Raw genomic sequence first — 14,525 nt, 5'->3', positions numbered from 1 at the left:
TAACACAGGACAGTTTTTCTCAGCAGGCCTTTCAGTTACAAGCCTGTACTTTTTAATTTATTATTTTTATTTATTTATCATTATTATTATTTACTTCATTCACTACCAATGACGACTAAAGTTGTTATTTGCTTTTTTAACGGGGTGGACTTGAGAACAACATCTCGAGAGCAAACATCATGGCTCTAAAGTCGATCTTCACCCATATATGTTACATGTCACGTGATCACGAAGCAGACAACCAATGAATTAGTAGATCACTTTAGGACGCCACTATGCCCAATGCAAGGAGCAAACCGGAAAAGCTTCTGCACCTCACACTTCAAGAACAATTTGTGAAGGAACAGAAAAAGCCAGAAACACGCTGATCTTCCTGATGTAAGAAATCTACTCTGTCTTTATGTAGTTCTGGTGTTTACATGGTAATAGAGCACACTGTTCTGTGACACTTCAAAAAACAGAAATATGCTCAAAAATGCAGACAGTCATGGGCTTTCTCCAGTAATGGCTGGCAGTGAATGAGTCACGAGTGCAGTCAAGTGAAACATTTTATTTTGAGTTTTAATTTATATTGTGTATAGTTGTTATGTCAGTGCTAAATAAACATTTTCATGGTTCCGTAATTGATTTATTGCAATGCCTTCATTTTGGTTAGGTTACAACACATTGTAGCCTTAAAGTCTCTTTCGGCCATATTTCTCTTATCCGATGGCACCATTTAGTGGCTGAGGAGCATATCACACAAATAATTTCTTCTCCCGTTTTTTTTTAAGATGGCGACTTCACGTTTCTGCTTATAAATGTGCTTCTGTAGGCGACAAACAAAGCTAAAACACATTGTTTAATGGGTATTACTCTCATGTCATGTTGTGTTCTCATATATTCATATTTCAGAGACTTGCTTGTCCGTGAAAAGTTCATCAACTCTGCATCAGCCGAGGTATTTATTCCTTAAAACTGAAGCAGATAAGCGGTAGTCTAGCGTTATTGGTTAGTTCTGGTGGGCGATCAGTTTCCTACTACACGGAGCTCTGCAGGTCAGTGGGCGTGCTTAGCAAAAAATAAAATAAAATAAAAAGATGTACCACTTATATCACAGTACATGATAAGACAACCACTTTTGCGGATGTCTGAAAAATTATAGGGGAAAACTCCAGAAAGATACTTTAAGTGTAATGGTTCTAATTGTTGCCATAATCAATAATTTTAGTTTTCGGCCTTGGTTTCCTAATTTTTGGTTTTTCGTTTTAGCCAAGAATTTTCATTTTGGTGCATCCCTACAACACTGAGGACCTCTTATGGACCAATAAGCCCAAATCCCCGACAAACAAAACTCATTAGCAGGAAGGTGCACCACTCCAAACCAATTCTTACCACGTTCTACAATTGCACCATCAAGAGCATTGTATCTCGCTGAATTACAGTCTGGTTTGGAAACATAGCCTAGCAAGCTATGTATGTGAAAAGATAGTTTGGCCATCACCCATTGAAAGAGCTCAGTCATGTGGCAGAATCTACAGTTGTCTTTCAAACTGTCTCTGCATGTTATTGAACAACAACATTTTGGAACAGCAAACCACAGGACGTATTTGTTGCTAAGGAAATCAGTCCACCATTCACTTTTGAAAAAGCAGTACATCCTTTTTCTAATTAAAGGACTTGAGTACCTCTATCTGCTCATGTCTGAAAGAAAAGCCCAGGTCTACATAAACCAAGTGTCGTTCCGGAGCCGACATTCCATCTCCACTCCCATAGCCTCCCTATAGTATTTCCTATTGTAAGTGAACCACATACACACACTAATACAACTATAGAGTTTACCTGAGCCCTGAAATCCCTCCTGTTGAATCCTAACTATGACCTGGCTAAGTGCTGTGTTTTTCATTTTCTTCTCTTCTTTAATTATTTTACTTGTTATGTTATATTAACACGAATGATGATCCTGGAGGAGGACATTTCGTCTCACTATGCACTAATGTATGTGGATGGGATGACAATAAAATCTTTACTTGCTGATATGAGTCTTCACAAAATAACAGGGGTGGCAGCATTGTCTAACATGTTGTGTTAAATACAGGTCCTTCTAAAAAATTAGCATATTGTGATAAAGTTCATTATTTTGTGTAATGTACTGATAAACATTAGACTTTCATATATATTAGATTCATTACACACAACTGAAGTAGTTCAAGCCTTTTATTATTTCTAATATTGATAATTTTGGCATACAGCTCATGAAATCCAAAATTCCTATCTCAAAAAATTAGCATATTTCTTCCGACCAATAAAAGAAAAATGTTTTTAATACAAAAAAGTCAACCTTCAAATAATTATGTTCAGTTATGCACTCAATACTTGGTCGGGAATCATTTTGCAGAAATGACTGCTTCAATGCAACGTGGCATGGAGGCAATCGGCCTGTGGCACTGCTGAGGTGTTATGGAGGCCTAGGATGCTTCGATAGTGGCCTTAAGCTCATCCAGAGTGTTGGGTCTTGTGTCTCTCAACTTTCTCTTCACAATATCCCACAGATTCTCTATGGGGTTCAGGTCAGGAGAGTTGGCAGGCCAATTGAGCACAGTAATACCATGGCCAGTAAACCATTTACCAGTGGCTTTGGCACTGTGAGCAGGTGCCAGGTCATGCTGAAAAATGAAATCTTCATCTCCATAAAGCTTTTCAACAGATGGACACATGAAGCGCTCCAAAATCTCCTGATAGCTAGCTGCATTGACCCTGCCCTTGATAAAACACAGTGGACCAACACCAGCAGCTGACATGGCACCCCAGACCATCACTGACTGTGGGTACTTGACACTGGATTTCAGGCATTTTGGCATTTCCCTCTGCCCAGTCTTCCTCCAGACTCTGGCACCTTGATTTCAGAATGATATGCACAATTTGCTTTCATCTGAAAAAAGTACTGTGGACCACTGAGCAACAGTCCAGTGCTGCTTCTCTGTAGCCCAGGTCAGGCGCTTCTGCCGCTGTTTCTGGTTCAAAAGTGGCTTGACCTGGGGAATGCAGCACCTGTAGCCCCTTTCCTGCACACGCCTGTACACGGTTGCTCTGGATGTTTCTAATCCAGACTCAGTCCACTGCTTCCGCAGGTCCCCCAAGGTCTGGAATCGGTCCTTCTCCACAATCTTCCTCAGGGTCCGGTCATCGCTTCTCGTTGTGCAGCGTTTTCTGCCACACTTTTTCCTTCCCACCGACTTCCCACTGAGGTGCCTTGATACAGCACTCTGGGAACAGCCTATTCATTCAGAAATGTCTTTCTGTGTCTTACCCTCTCGCTTGAGGGTGTCAATGATGGCCTGGACAGCAGTCAGGTCGGCAGCCTTACCCATGATTGCAGTTTTGAGTAATGAACCAGGCTGGGAGTTTTTAAAAGCCTCAGGAATCTTTTGCAGGTGTTTAGAGTTAATTAGTTGATTCAGATGATTAGGTTAATAGCTCGTTTAGAGAACATTTTCATGATATGATAATTTTTTGAGTTAGGAATTTAGGGTTTTCATGAGCTGTATGCCAAAATCATCAATATTAGAAACAATAAAAGGCTTGAACTACTTCAGTTGAGTGTAACGAATCTAATATATATGAAAGTCTAATGTTTATCAGTACATTACAGACAATAATGAACTTTATCACAATCGGCACATTTTTTGAGAATGACCTGTATGTGTAGATTTAGTGTTATGTTTTTGTTTCTGAACCAAACTAAACCAGTCTCAGTTATGTTTTTGTTCATTCACATAGAAAATGAGAACACATTCTGGTAAATTCCTCTTTTTGTGTCTGCAGAGTTCCTGCAGTCCCGTGTGGAAGTACCCATGTTTGGTATAGTGACTGGAGGAGCCATAGCCTTCATGGCCCTCCTCATCCTCAGCCTGATCGTTCTCTGCCTCATGCACAAAAACAAGAGCAAGTCCTTTGGTGAGAAAGTGCTGAGCAGTAGAAAGCTTGTAGCATAAAACAGCTTTTAAAGCTCTGTTTGTGTTTCAGAGGAGCCAGTCGAGATCCTGATGACCAAGAAAAGGTAAATTTTTAAATAAGTGAATTGTGAGTAAGTAACTCACAGCAAAGAGATGTGTCAAAATCCTTTTATGAGGAAAATAATGTTAAGTCACTGGTGTGTTTCTTTTCACTTCCTGGCATTTCCTTTCACTCTCACTGACACCTCACCAACAGAGTAGTTTGGCACACCTGTTGCTGCCAGGTTATTCCTTCATCCATTAGCAGAATGGAAGGGAACACCATTGCAAGCCAGGCCCCCGTAATTCTGGGGGTTATGTGAAGCCAACAATGAAGTGGCAAAAATTACAGTTCCACCCTCATCCAATAGGTATAAGAAACTCTTTAATAGTCCATTGGCTGAGAGTCTTGACCATGATCTTGCAAATCTTGGAATCTGAACTGGGAATGTTTGAAATATGAGGCCAAGGGGCCATATGTTGCATTTTGTTTGAATGTCCTTAAGCAAAACAACGTCACCTTCTTTCAAGTCAGGCATGTCATCGGCCTACTTGCGCTGCGGCTGAAGGATTGCTAGATATTTCACTGTCCATCGTTTCCAGAAAGAATCTGCCACTGATTTTTACACAGGAGATCCAGCTCGAAGTCTCCTGGTGGTGCACCTGCCTTCTGTGTTAGGAGAGTGGCAGGGGTGAGAATGTCAGGCATCTCTGTACCATAGGAGATAGGGACCAATGATCTAGAGATCATTATTGCCATGACCTCAGCCATTAGGGTAGTCAACATTTAATGTGTTAGTCTGATAGCTCCATCCTTAATCAGCAGCAGCAAGGCTGCAGCAAGCCACTCCTATCAACCTCTCCCAAGCTCCACCCATGTGAGAGGAATGAGGTACATTGAAGGTCCATATGCAGTCTTGCACTTGTGGGTATGTATTGATTCCCATATCATCTGTGTTGATTTGAAGCTTTTTGCAGGTACCTATGATGTTTGTGCCTCTGTCTGACCTGAGATGTTCAATGGGCCCCTGGACAGACAAGAAACGGCGTGAGGCGTTTATAAAGCTTGAAGTCGACATACTCAATGACCTCCAGAGGGACAGCCCTGGTGCTCAGACATGCGAACATAACCACTCATCTCTTGCTGTCTGCAGCCCCGCCCCTTATCCTTCAGGTGGCAACACTTCATGGGCTGAAGACTTCAAGTCCGACATGAGTGAATGGTGGATCTATAGCTAGTCTGTACGAGGAAAAATCATACATCTTATGCACTTCAAACTTACCTTACAACTTCCAACAGATGGCACACCTGTATATGACACTGCAAATCATCTTCTTGCCTCCTACTATCCACACCGGCAGTGTGCTGAACACCTTCAGTAAGGTGGCGACCCTGATGATCAACCTTGTCATGATAGTATCGGACTAGCAGTGTTGTTATATGATGACCTGCTGTTAGGATCAGTGGGTGTTTCTGTTGGTCATCTATTAGTACCTTATTTATCCGGCCTCCCATCCTAATCAATCCACTCTTATCAATGAAATGATGTAACCTTGCAAGGGGACTTCGGCAGGTGACCTCGATGGCCTGTGTAAGGCCTTTGAGTTCTTTGTATATGCTTCAATGAGCAGTTGCTTGCATTGATGCCATCATATACACACATCGTTGTTGAGCTTAGTTAAGAATTATCTTGACACATGAATAAGAGCTGTCATGCTTTGTATTAAACTCTTCCAAGTAGAGAACCGCTCAAATGTTCTTGACCCAAGGGACTCTGCTGTGACCGTTGTTGCCAAAGAAGTGACTTGGGGTTGATTTACCTACATCTGATGTACAAGTTCAAAGCATTCTTCTTCGTGATCCTGAATCTGTTTTGGTTCTCTGAGAAAAAAGTGTCTCTGCAAACAACTGTACAAGGCTTGGGAAACTGTTGGCATTGGTCTTGTCCTCTGGTGAGCCGGGTTCTCTCCAGATGAGACATACAGCCACTGTTTTGGTTCAGTCGAGGTTTGGATATGAGCCAGTGAGTCTATTTCTCATATCCCACTCAAATTGTTTACTGGAGAGGTTTCTAACAAATGCCTTGCCCTGTAAGGTAATGGGTCAAGCAAATCAAAGGAGATCATACAGACTGTTTATGGTAAACAGCATGCCCCTTTGTGTGGCTGGTTCCATGTCCTTTGACAATCTAAATTTGACAATTCGTCACATACCTTTTCTGTGGCGATGTCAGTGTCGCTGTCCGTGTTGCTGTCATCATCCCCAGGTGAAGCTGGCTTGAATGAGTTCTTCCCGCTGCCGTCTCCAGCGCCAAACCATGGATTCATTCATGCCAAGCTTACGTGCAGCAGCACTGTTTCCCTCCTTTACTGCCAGATCGATGGCCTTCAACTTAAATGTGGCATCATATGAACTCATACATGTAGTTACCATGATGAGGGGGTATGGATTTGAAAAAAAATCTTCATCGTCTCGGCTGCTTGAATGTGCTAAATTTAAATGAGCACTTTCTTCGATTTCCACTTTTGACTTCCACCTGTTTCACTTTCTGCTAAAGCGCCCCCTGGCAGGTGAAGGAAAATCTTCAGTAAAGCCGCATGGTTCAAAGCGTGGGAAAAAAGTAGCGGCTTATAGTCTGGAAAATACGGTAGTCAAGTTAGACTGTCAGCATCATCTTGGCTATTTTCAACAAGTCAATGGCACAAACCTCTTTGGGCACTTAGGCAAGCATGTCATCGACGTAAAAATTTCTGACAACGAAATGTTAGTCCGTGCCATGTTCTGCTTCTCCATATTCCACAGCTCTCAACCCATATGTTGCCACAGCTGGCGATGGACTGTTAACGAACACGTGCAGTCATCAAGTTATCAATTTTCTCTTTCACTGGGTCATTATCTTTGTACCACGGAAATCTCAGAAAATCCTGGTTCTTTTTATCAGTAAGTAAAATGAGCATGACTACAGCCTTGCACGGAAGCCAGTCGGCCATGTGCGTGGGCTACCCTGGTCCTCTGAGCCCCTTCTTAGCTTCTTGGATTAGCTAAGTAAACTAGTAGCTACATTGGTTCATTTGTTCCAACCGTAGTAGCTCCACTTCTTTTCCCATGGGAACCTCCAATTTGTAAGCAAAAACTCGAGCCTATGGACCTAAATTGTCCAGTGTGTATGTTGACGTTGAAAGCTCAATAACACCTCTGATTCAAGTTTGGTATTATCCACACAGCGAATCAGCAAACCTGAAGACAGACCAAGCAGAGAAGATCCACATCCCAAGAAAGAACATGTCTCTGCCCTCCAACATGCAGCTCAATGACCTCAGCACTCTGAGGAAAGGTAAGACTTCCATCCAGTTTAACAAAATTGAAGAAAAGGTTATAATATTAACCTGTAATTCATGTCTAAAACTGAGTGTAGAGCAGTGGCTGCTCATCCATCGGGGGCGCTAGGGCGCTGTCCCATCAGTCTCACAAGAAGAAGATAATCACAAAATATAAAAAACAACAACAACATGAATATTGAACTAAACGATCTCTACATTTTACAAACTGTAAGTGCTGTGTATACTCTGCATTTAAGTGTAGTTTTAAGATGTTATTTACACTTTACCCTGAGTCTAAATGCTGACAGTGTTTGTCCTGAGGACGTTTATATTTCAGATCACCATTGCATTTTCTTTAACTTGTCAGTTTCTGCGTCCCCACCTCCTTCTCGCCGTATGGTTAGTTCTCGTTTTCTTAATGAGAGCACAGCTAGCAATTTTTCTGCTGCTTTTGATCCACCCTGTTCTTCTGATAACGACCCAGATTCCTTAACTTCTCAGTTTAACGAGCACTGCCTCTCCATTCTGGAAAACATATGTCCTGTCAGAACCAGATCAGTTCCTGCAGTGAACCCTACTCCCTGGTTTAATGACAGCCTTGGCAGCCTAAAGCGCCAATTCAGAAGAGTGGAGCGCTTGTGAAAGAAAACCCATCTCCACGTCCATCTGCTGCACCTAAAGGATCTTCTGACATCCTTTAACTCTGCAGTCAGAGACACGAGGGTTTCCTATTTCTCCAAACTGGTGTCCCAGAGCAAAGGGAACCCCAAGGAGCTGTTTAACACCATCAGCAGCATTGCCTCTCCTGCCTCTCCTACAGCCTCCATCCACTCTGTTGCAGACTGTGAGATCTTTCTGTCTTTCTTTGTGGACAAAGTCAATAAGGTTAGATCTAGCATCTCTCTCTCAGCCTTATCGCTGCCTCTCCTGACTCCAACCAGGCCCAAAATCCTAGATAGCTTTGCTCCTGTTTCTTTGCCTGAGTTATCCAAACTAGTTAACTCTATGAAGACCTCTGCATGCCCCTCCACATCTTACCCTCATCTTTGTTTAAAAGTGCTTTTCAGTCCATCGGTCCCAGCGTGCTCTCCATTATTAATGCTTCTCTGGTCTCTGGTCAGGTCCCTGCTTACTTTAAGAACACTGTAATCCACCCGCTTCTTAAAAAACCGAGTCTTAACCCCTCTCTCCATAGCAGCTTCAGACCCATCTCTAAAATTATGTTCATCTCCAAGATCTTGGAAAAGGTTGTGGCTAAACAACTCACAGCTGCTCTTGATGAACATAACATCTATGATAGCTTCCAGTCAGGTTTTCGTAGAGCTCATTCTACTGAAACAGCTCTTCTTAGGGTCTCTAATGACCTTCTGACTCACAGTGATGCAGGGGAATGTTCTGTTCTGGTCCTGCTGGACCTGACTGCAGCCTTTGACACTGTTGACCATCACCTGCTACTGGAGAGGCTGAGAGACTGGGTAGGCCTATCAGGATCTGCCCTGGAGTGGTTCTCCTCTTATCTTTCTGAGCGCTCCTTTTCTGTGGCCATCTCCAAGTTTAGGTCCTCCACCACCTCCCTTACAAGGTTCTGTGCTGGAGCCTCTGCTCTTCCTCTTCTATCTGCTTCCTCTTCAGCACATCCTGAGCTCCTTCAAAGGAATCTCCTACCATCTTTATGCAGATGACATCCAACTGTACATCTCCTTTAAGATGTCTAAGCTGCAGCTGTTACACACCTGCTTAGACTCTATCAAAACCTGGATGGCTGGGAGCTTTCTACGGCTGAATGAAGATAAGACTGAGATCCTCATCTGTGCCCCAGACAAGCTGGTTTCCAAAGTCAGATACTCTCAGCTTGCTTCTCACACCAAACTCTCTGTCAGGAACCTTGGCGTGACCTTTGACCCAGCTCTCACCTAACCCAGCTCTTAAAACTTTATTGTTATTGTTTTTTGAATGCTTTGTAATTCCGACCAGACATGGAGACAGAGGTGAAAGAGAAAGGAAGAGACAAAAGGGGAGCTGCCCCAGAGCACAGGGACCCTAGGGTGACTGCAACCAGAAGAGCCCCTGCCCCTCTCGAGAGGTGAAGAGGATTCCCCGGGGGGGCCACAACCAGCAGCCGGTAGAGTCCCGGGAGACATCAGCGGCAAGCCCACAGGCCCGCCCGCAGCCTCCCACCCCCTAGCCAGCCGAGTCCGGAACCCAGAGACCCGGGACCCAGGGGTGACCATCCCCGCCGGGGACCCAGCAGAGCCAAGGGACCCAGATCCCACCAGGCAGCCACCGGGATTAATCTGGCAGACGCCAAAAATCTTAAACCCCCTGACCCGGAAGCCGCAAACACTCAGGCAGACCAAGGCACCACACTCCACACCAAGGCACCACACTCCACACCAAGTGTGGCAGGGGGAGGGAAGGCGAAGATGTATAGCAGCAAAAGAAGTCCTAGGAGAGGGGAGGAGTGAACGGCCCCACCTGACATATACAGTCATACACAAACACAGTCACACACTCCCTCCCTCATGCTCACACATACACATACAACCTAAGACTTACAAAAATGCATGCCGGTGTCGGTACAGTATCTGCTCGGGTGCAAGATCGGCTCGGGGTCCTTCGACTGCCGATGACGTCAAAGTACGGCAAACCCACTCGGACAAAATACACTACACATCTATCCTGTTGGAAAGAATTTAGCAGTTTTGTTATTAAAATAATGTTTCTTAAGACGTAAGTTTGTGTTTATAATAGTATTTGTAAAATAAAACACTATATTTGATTCATGTTGAACTCCTCTTTGAGCACATCCCTTGAAGGATCATAGGTATTAGCAACACCTGTGAAATTGTATTTGCAGGAAAGAAGTGTGTCCCGTTTATTGAAGTATTTGTGTTGAGTTTTTGACGTCTTGTCCATGCGTAGTTCAGTTACGATCATAGCTGCTAGCCAAAGCTCTGGAGTTAAAAGTTTTCTGGCTTTACTAAAATACCTGTCTGTACTTATTTGATTGATGGTAGTTTTACTTTCTATTAGACTCCAAATGTAATGATTTGGCACGTTTCTAATTCATAATTTGTAATAATGTAATCGGCGATATTAGCATTAGCATTCCTATGGGTTTTTCCATGTATATTAGCATTGCGCTAACCACTCGCTGCCAAATTGCAGCCTTTGCCATTAGAAAATCTCCTTTTGTCACATCGCAATTTAATTGCACATGCAGTTAATCGTTCAGCCCTAATATACTTGCAGCTCTATGCTAAAAGTGTATTTTCAAAGAGGTAATGATGGATTTCTTTGTAAAAGTTGTCCATCTTTCCAATAGAAAAAATTTGCCTGGACCAACGTCACGTGATAACAACGTTACGTGATTACGTAATTCCGTAAGGTTCATGTTCAGCCAATCAACTACTTAGACGTCATCGGCAGTCGACGGACCCGAGCCGATCTTGCACCCGTGCAGATCTTGTACCGACACCGGACACCCACTCCCTTACCAAAAAGAAGTACACTGAAGTATACTTGAAGTATACTAAAAATGAATACAGTATACTTCCAAGTTTACTTTCAATGTACTTATTAGAAGTATAGTTATCCGAGTACATTTTTTAAATACTACTAAGTATACTTTAATACGTACTTACATTAAAGTTTACTTACATTTAGACTATACTTGTACTTGACTCTATCAGAAGTATATTTCACCAAGTAATGTATAAGTATACTTATATATATATATATATATATATATATATATATATATATATATATATATATATATATATATATATATATATACTTATATATAATATATAAGTATATATATATATATATAAGTATATATATATATATATATATATATATATAAGTATATATGTATATATATATATAAGTATATATGTATATATATATAAGTATATATATATATAAGTATATATGTATATATATATATATATATATATATATATATATATATATATATATATATATATATATATATATATATAAGTATATATATATATATATATAAGTATATATATATACATACAGTTGTGGTCAGAAGTTTACATACACTTGTAAAAAATATAATATAATGGCTCTACTGAGTGTCCCGTTATTTCTAAAACTCTGATTTTTCTCTGATAGAGTGATTGGAACAGATACTTCTTTGTCACAAAAAACATTCATGAAGTTCGGTTCTTTAATGTCTTTATTATATATATATATATCGATAGATAGATAGATAGATAGATAGATAGATAGATAGATAGATAGATAGATAGATAGATAGATAGATAGATAGATAGATATAGATATATATATTTGGAACTTTTTATTTTTGAATTAGAACAACAACATTTACATGGAGATGCATTTGAGTTTCTTCTTCCCTTCTCCAGGGCAGTGTTTCCCTGAACAAAGTTCAAATTTCCTTGTGGCCATAAGATCTATCCAACTTAACCAAGTCACCAATCAGTACATATAGTTCTGACAAGCTTTCTCTGTATTCATCGTATCTGCTCTCTTCTACATTCTACATTTTACTTTGATCTAGCTAAATAACTCACCCAAAAGACAAAAAAACATAAATAAAAAAAAATTAAAATTAATAATAATAATTTTCACACGAGAGTACTATCTTTCTAACATTTGTTTTATTGGTTCCCAAATTTTTTCTAATTTCCCTAGTCCCAGTCATAGTCTTGCATTAATTTGTTCCATTTTGTAGACCTGTCTAACTCTGTCTCTCCACTGTGCCACCCTTGGTGGTTCTGTGTCCAGCCATAAAACTGTAATACACTTCTTGGCAGTCATAAGCAGAATTCTGATTACGTATGTCTCCATTATGTGTGTACAATATTTGGTACAGCATTCCCAGTACAAACCATTTTAACTTAAATTGTAATTTCACCTTCCAGGTTCTTTCAATTTCTCCCTAACACCTTTCCAGAATGGAATGAATTTAGGGCAGTCCAAAAATATATGTGAAAAGTCTCCCACTAGCCCGCATTTTCTCCAACATAAATTTGAAACATTACTATTTAGACAGATAAGTGGAGTTTTAAAGCATGCATCTTCACCTTCCATTCAAATTCCCTCCAAGACGGACTATTTGTAGTTTATGGCCTGCTTCAAGTGTTTCCTCCCATTCCTCATCTGTTATCATTATGTTCACTTCCAGTTCCCATTTTTCTTTAATATCTATATTCTTAACAATCAAATCCTGTTGTAAAGCTTTATATATTTTGAAATCAGTCCTATTTGACATGTCCTTTCTGTTTAACATAATCACTTCCTCCATATTAAGTTTATCCTTGCTTGAAACTTTGCCTTATTTTGAAATAACTACTCTGTCTGTCTGTCCTAAATAACATATTAAGCATGAAATTACGAATTATTGTGAAATTACACGCACAGGAAGTGCTTTTATTTTGTAGCATTTGCTCAGTCAGCTCTCGAAGCTTCTCAGCAGACCGAGAAGAAGAGCAAGGGTTGGAGGAGCATTAACCGTTGGAGGTCGCGCTTTTGTTCTGCATCTGCACTTGACAGTCACTGGTTCTGCACCACTGAGTTAAATGTAAGTAGCCGCCGTAAAAGTTGCTTAAATGTTTTAAATGTTTTTAAGACGGACATGGTGAGTAATGTTGGCCACGTAGCAAGCTAATATGCTAAGTCATTGCATGAGTTAGCTGTGTTATTAACTTTGTGTGTGACTAAAGTCCGTTTATTTAATGAAATGAGCAGCGCTATCTCATTATTAAAGGTTAGCATTACTTTAGTTACTTTTTTATTAGACTTCTAGAGACTTATTCCCTCCATTTTTGTCCCCTCCATCATAATTTTTTAAACGTGACGTTCTGAGAAAAAAATGAAAGCGGGAGTTCAGCGCCACCAAGTCAAACGTCCACTTATTAAAAGTAAATGAGCAGTGGTCTCTTGTACAGCGATGACAAAATCAGTCTGTGTTATAAACTATTTCCCCATAGCACCCGTGCGATAGCTTTGCAAGCAGCCTGCTTTTTTTTAACCGTAGAAGAGGATTGTGACCGCAAGAGACGAAGCGGTGCTGTATCTCGATGCTATGTTCCCTCCTTCCCTCCAATTTTGTCCCCTCCATAGTTTTTTTAAATAGTGCTCAGTTGCACATATCTTGAACCGCAGAACGCTGTTTCTATTAATTTCACAGTATTTTAGTGTTGTAATTTTGTCCTTACTGTACACTGTTACTCCAGATTCTTAAAAGTTATGTTTTTAGCTTTGTGTGGATAAGTCAAATTACACTTGAATCTCCTCACACACACACACACACACACACACACACACACACACACACACACAATTTAGATGATTAATGACTTAGCTTCATATATATAGTGGAGGACTGCCTAAATTTTTCAGACTAACACAGATCTACCTTGTGATTCACAATGTTTTCTGTACTGATTATGCTTCCTGGTGTAGATGTGTAAATGTAGAGCATCTGCGTTCCTATGAGCTGTCAGCCACACCGGGAAGCCTGTCTATGAATCTGCAGTCAGACTTCAATGATCCAACCCCACTCTCTGCACACAAGATTGATGGCATGCTGCTGTTGACCCCCAAGAGGTTCATACAAGTGAGACCACTGGTGAGTAATTCTCACAATCTGCATTTTTGATGACACATCCTAAATAACATGACTATATATGTATGTATGTATATATGTATACAGATTTGTCTTTTAAAACTGGTGAATATACAATTTACAGGTAATGCCTTTATGCTATGAGTATTAGAGCCACTGATGGAAAAAAATATAGAATTCTGAGAAAATAAGTCATAAATCTGAGTTTAATCTCAGAGTTCTGACTGGTACCTAAAACAAAAAAAGGGGGAAATTGGGGAAGATTATGAGGGGGGATCAGAATTCTGACTTAAATCTTAAAATTCAGGCTTTTTTTTTTGTTTTGATTTTTTTTAACAAAAACAATTCCTAAATAGTTTTTTGTTTGTTTGGCTTTAGGTTCATGAAAAAAGTCAGAATTCTGACTTTAATCCCAGAATTTTGAAATTATCTGACTTTTTTTTTCTCAATTCTTTTCTTTTTCTTCAGTGACTCTAATACTCTTAGGCAATGAGGCAGTATTAGGGCCACTGAAGGAAACAATTGAATACTGAGATAAATGTCAGAATTCTGACTTTATTAATTTTATTTATTTTCAGAATTTTTTCTTCAGTGGCCCTAATACC

General features: G+C 40.4%; 1 protein-coding gene across 5 annotated transcripts in view; it reads left to right on the top strand.

The window, feature by feature from the left end:
• LOC107372867 (transmembrane protein 25) overlaps nt 1-14,525 on the top strand; it is a 276,351-nt gene that overhangs the window by 253,308 nt on the left and 8,518 nt on the right. For all 5 annotated transcript variants that reach the window (XR_008561387.2, XM_054738075.2, XM_054738074.2 and 2 more), the window contains 3 exons: nt 3,805-3,936; nt 4,006-4,039; nt 7,200-7,309. Coding sequence is in view for 4 of the 5 variants with exons in the window: in XM_054738075.2 (XP_054594050.2) it covers nt 3,805-3,936; nt 4,006-4,039; nt 7,200-7,309 (276 nt within the window). In the remaining variant the exon portion in view is untranslated. The remainder of the gene's footprint in view (nt 1-3,804; nt 3,937-4,005; nt 4,040-7,199; nt 7,310-14,525) is intronic.

This window comes from Nothobranchius furzeri, chromosome 13 (genome assembly GCF_043380555.1).
Source record: "Nothobranchius furzeri strain GRZ-AD chromosome 13, NfurGRZ-RIMD1, whole genome shotgun sequence".
NCBI lineage: Eukaryota > Metazoa > Chordata > Actinopteri > Cyprinodontiformes > Nothobranchiidae > Nothobranchius > Nothobranchius furzeri.
Note: the sequence above shows the minus strand (reverse complement) of the source record. Positions and strands in the feature narration are given on the sequence as shown.